This window comes from Olea europaea, chromosome 4 (genome assembly GCF_002742605.1).
Source record: "Olea europaea var. sylvestris chromosome 4, O_europaea_v1, whole genome shotgun sequence".
NCBI classification, from domain to species: Eukaryota; Viridiplantae; Streptophyta; class Magnoliopsida; order Lamiales; family Oleaceae; genus Olea; species Olea europaea.
In genome coordinates this window covers 12,579,014-12,584,251 of record NC_036240.1, presented here as the reverse complement: position 1 = coordinate 12,584,251, position 5,238 = coordinate 12,579,014, and the positions used below count along the sequence as shown (strand labels likewise).

The 5,238-nt window shown below is 30.2% G+C and overlaps 1 protein-coding gene across 1 annotated transcript; it reads left to right on the top strand.

The window, feature by feature from the left end:
* The first annotated feature begins 3,497 nt into the window (after positions 1-3,497).
* On the top strand, positions 3,498-4,963 carry LOC111393665 (LOB domain-containing protein 1-like). Its single transcript, XM_023019318.1, has 2 exons — positions 3,498-3,796; positions 4,398-4,963. Exons 1-2 carry the CDS (start codon positions 3,581-3,583, stop codon positions 4,719-4,721), a joined length of 540 nt encoding a protein of 179 aa, XP_022875086.1. The 5' UTR covers positions 3,498-3,580; the 3' UTR covers positions 4,722-4,963.
* The last annotated feature ends 275 nt before the right edge of the window (positions 4,964-5,238 follow it).

The window sequence follows — 5,238 nt, the reverse complement described above, 5'->3', positions numbered from 1 at the left end:
AGTAATTCATTATTTTCATGATTTTTTTTTTCTTAATGAAATTCACTTTTCTAACTACTAAATTAACTCCTTAATTATTAAACACTTGCTTTATGGACTCTTCTTATGATGTTAAATTATTATAAGGGATCACAATGATTGGTAGATTTAAACTTAGCATCAATTTTGTTATTATTTCTTTTTTTCATATGCTTTTTCTGGAACAAATACTATATGCCATTGTTTGATGAAAACTAAAATTAGATTTTAATAAAAATTGATAAAATGTGTAGTTCAAAAGATATGGATTCTATAAAATATGTGGTTAAAATTAATTTTTTACTTTAACTTATATTAAAATTTATAATTTAATTTCTATCAAACAAGGGCTACAATTATTAAATTCTTGATATTTAACTTGGTTTTGGGAAGCGCATATCAAAAAAATATATAAGAATTAATAGTCTACAAGCCTGTCCTTGAGAATGAAGTTGAACAATATCCAACGATGCTAGTGCAATCAAAAGAATGGTTCGAGTACCTTAAGCGCATTACGGATTTGAGTTCTTGACCAGTTCATTCGCACCATGGGTGAACACACCTGGGGTCATGTGACCATACAAAATTTTTGTTTTTTCCTTTTAGAAAATTGTTGTTTTGATCTTTTTATGATCTACGTTGACACATTCATTACGAGATGTCAAATGAAATAAAAAATTGCATTCTTAATACCATTTCGAAGTGTTCACGCATAGCCTATTTTTTCGTTCGTTAATGGCGTATGAAACGGTTAAGCGTAACAAAAGTTACAACACACCAAAATAGGTCATTCCAAACTAGTGTATCGAGATTTTTGGGATTATGCTAACCTTCAAAATTCGCCAGTAATCGTATATTATTTGAATCCATAAATTGCATGTCATCTAGAAGCTCGTTTCGAAAACTATTTTGTAGTCGTATTGAATGATCCAAAAAAAATATTTAAAAAAGTTAAATATGTTTTCAATGTACGCCTTAAAAGAAGCGTCAAACTCGTATTTTCTTTAAAAAAATTCAATTATTTCATTAAAGTTTATTATTTTTGGGATTATGCTAACCTTCAAAATTCGCCAGTAATCGTATATTATTTGAATCCACAAAAAAAATTTCATTATAATTTCCATTATTTTATTAAAAAATTTTACTTGGAATATGACGCTAAAAATTTTAAAATTGTTATGAATTAAATACAATTTAAATTACTGTCCCATTAAAATTATATTTTATTTCAATTCATTTGCTTCCTAAATACAATTTGATTTACTCTCCGTCAGCTCAACATATGTCAACGAAATGATAAACAAAACTATAAAAGTAGCAAAATCAATTTAATAATATTGACGATGATATAATTATAAAACATTTTCAAAATATCTCATAAATTCAATTTGATTTACTCGTCCTCAACTCATCATATGTCAACGAAATGATAAACAAAACTATAAAAGTAACAAAATTCATTTAATAATATTGATAATGATATAATTATAAGATGTTTTCAAAGTATCAAAATGCATATTAACTTATTTTCATTAATATTACGTTATTTATAAATAAATAAAAATTACACTTTCATTTTTGACCCTAAAAACATAAAAGATCTAGGTTCACCCTTGATCCCACCAGTAGTAGGAGATGTAAGGATTGATACCTAAAATAACTTTTTATTTGATTGGTAAAACAAGGTTTGAAGGCTTTTTTTTAAAATACACTTTAATTTTTGAAATCACAACACAAAAGTTTGGATCCGCCACTAATTTGCACTTAGGGTGTGTTTGATTACATTTATTTTTCATGAAAAATATCAGTTTTTCACCCAAATTCCTACTTAGAATGATTAATTGCTATTTTTTTCCATAGAAAACATTTTCCAACTTTGAAAAATATGCTTAATTTTCCTTGTTTTTAAGGAAAATATTTTCTTTGGGTAGAGGTGGTTTTTATTTTTCACAAAAGATGGAAAATATTTTCTTTTTTATATGATATTTTTCATGCCAATCAAACACACTCTTATTGTTAATTCTTAACGTGTTTATGTTTGATGAAAAGTTTAGTTTGGGTCTACGGTTTCTTAATTTTTATGGTTAGATAAGCTTTGCGACGGAAGGAAATAAGCAAAATAGCATCAATATTAGAGTAACCGAATTCAATAAAGATATACATGGATCTGTTCTTTAACGAAGTCTTCTCGAACCTAATGGCACATGCGAATTGAACTAACGAAAGTCTAAACATACCCAACCCGGTCCCGCTGCGGCTCTCTCGTATCGTTTTGTCAATACTACAGAAACGACACGTATGTAAAAGTTAGTTATGGGAGAAGGAAAATTGCATTTGTCATTTTGTCGCAATAAAGGTGGCATCCCATGTAACATTACCTCTCTCCGTTAGTTCGGTTTATCGCCGTTTGATCAGAAGGACTTACCGACAGTTATATGTCTTGACTTTTACACTCGATTTTTTCGAATTGGACAATTCTTAAGTCCAAGAAAGTTGCAGACCTTTTGCTTTAACAACGTCTCGAGTAAAACTTTTTCTTAAACCACTTTTTCTTAGTATTTTTTTCTAGGTGTGCTTAAAAAATAAGAAAAATTTTTGGATGTACGTGTAAAATATTTTATTGTGTGAATATATATTTAAAAATGAGCATGAAAAATAAATTAAAGTCAAGTAAATGGAATTAAACAGAGGTTAAATATATTTGAACAAGTTTTTCATAAGAGTAATGCTATTCGTAGTTGCTCACTGCGACAATCGCCCTACGGAGCATACATATGGCAGGTGATTATTTGATACATTAATATGGTAATTTTTTATTCATTAATATATCTAATAACCACCTTCCATGTGTATGTCACGTAGGGCGATTGCTGTAGTGAGCAACTGCAAATAACATTATTCTTTTCATAATGTGATGACATTTTCACGTTCTTCGTAGAGTCTTGATATTTGATAACACAGTAGATCTCAACTCGTGCGCTATGTAACAATTGGCACACTTAGCCCTTGTTTGGTTTGAATAAATATTAGTTTTTTATTAATTTTTTGATAAAAGTTGATTATAAAAGCATAATTGAAAATTTTCTAAAAGTAGTGAGCTCATAAAATGTATAGTTGAAAATAATTTTAGAAAAAATGAATTCAAGAAATAAGGCCAAATAGGGGCTTAATATTTTTTTGGGACACATAATTTTTTAACCATACGTTTTATTAACTTTATCAAATTCTATTAAAAATTAAAATCTTTACCTAAACCAATCATTAGGGTAGTTGATATTTCCTTTGTTCCGTTAGATTTTTTCGGCTTACAGTCATAATTTCTCACAACTTTTACCAAAAAGATAAAAGAAAATAAATTCTTTTGACAATATACAGGTTAATACATAGCCACCAATTTAATTAATTGGTAACCTGTAAACCAATGAATATCAAACATAATGGGCCATTCCCCGCTCCTTTGCCTATATATATCCTAATCTTTGTGCAAAGATTTAGCAAGAAACACCCCTCGAACTCCATACATACTCAAGTCCTTGTTTCACATATTTTTCTACTCTTAACAATGAAGTGCAGTGACACAATATTAACATCATCGTCTATTTCGCCTTCCCATCCTCGACAAACTCTAGTGATGAGCCCTTGTGCTGCTTGCAAGATTTTACGCCGAAGATGCGTTGAAAAATGTGTTTTGGCACCTTATTTTCCTCCGAACGATCCAGTTAAATTCACCACTGCTCATCGTGTGTTTGGTGCGAGCAATATAATCAAGTTCTTGCAGGTAATGCTTATAAGCTACATAGCTTTTTGTTCTTTATATCAAAGCTTCTATACTGCTTTCTTATTTGTTACAACGTATATGCGAGTAATCTTATTATTTCATTTGCTTAATGTTTGGATGCGGCAGGCTCGTCTGCTAGTCAACTTGGTGTTGATTTGCAGACATTTTTAATTTGTGTAAATGCAAAGGAGAGCAACGGGAGACAAAATTGAGAATTATGTACCGAAAAAAAAAAAGAAGAAGAAAAAGTTTTGATTGAGAATTGAAAAAAAGTAAGAGAGTTCACACGGGTGGTTGAAACTTTGAAAGTAACTCGTATATTTGACCAAATTTTTGTTTTCAAACATGGATTAGATTTAGTTACAATTTTTTTTTTTACTTCCCCTTCCGAAGTGAAAGAGAGATATTAAGACCCAAAAGTTACTTTTCATCTCGTTTTGGTTAATTTTATAATCGTTAGAATGAAACTGATCCGATATGTTTTTTACATGAATCGTGATTAGTCATAATTTTATGTATAGTCTAATATAACCAAACATCTTATAAAATGATTACGGCAGCTTATAATTTCCGATAAATGAACAAGTACTTGAATTTCCAGGAATTGCCCGAGTCCCAAAGAGCCGATGCAGTGAGTACCATGGTTTACGAAGCGAACGCCAGGCTGAGGGATCCTGTATACGGATGTGCCGGGGCAATTTGCCAACTCCAAAAGCAAGTAAATGAGCTCCAAGAACAATTAGCAAAAGCTAAAGCAGAAATTGTGAACATGCACTGCCAACAAACAAATCTTATGGCACTTATTTGGATGGAAATGGCACAATCTTCACCAATATCTCCATCAGAACAATCCTTGGACAACATCATGAACTTCCAAGATGAAAACAACCCAGAATACTTATGGGAACAACCCCTTTGGACATGATCATATATATCTCCATATCGTTCCAATAAATTCAAAGATAATCGGCCGAACCTATATTTTTACTAGTATGTAACCCAAAACTTTAGAATTCGATGTTTAAAATTTTAAAATTTTCTTGGCTAATTTAATTGCCTAATTTAAGGAATAAGTATACGATGTGAAATGATTAAGCTTAGTCTAGCTATTTTTCTAATGATATGAATAAAACACATGAAATTTATGGGTCTTCTTCCCCCATGTTATCTTATCATATCACAAGAAGAAATGTCTTTGTCCAAACGTCCAATCTTGCTTGCTGTTGTTGAAATGTAAAACAACTTTCAGCTCACCTAAGTACCTAACGGTTTTACTTCCATCGATTTTAATCACATCTTTGAGCGATAATATATTACTTTTCACAAAATCTTATTTATTCATCAACTTAGCTTGTTCGATCAATCTTTATGTTTTTTTATTAAATTATTCTTTTAACCTTTTAAAAAATTGAACTTCAATGCTCAATATGGTAAGAAGCAAA

Excerpts from the sequence above, each read along its gene's own strand:
- LOC111393665 (XM_023019318.1), top strand. The coding sequence starts at position 3,581 with ATGAAGTGCAGTGACACAATATTAACATCATCGTCTATTTCGCCTTCC. Across the intron at positions 3,797-4,397 it reads ATATAATCAAGTTCTTGCAG|GAATTGCCCGAGTCCCAAAG; the intron begins GTAATGCTTATA and ends TTGAATTTCCAG.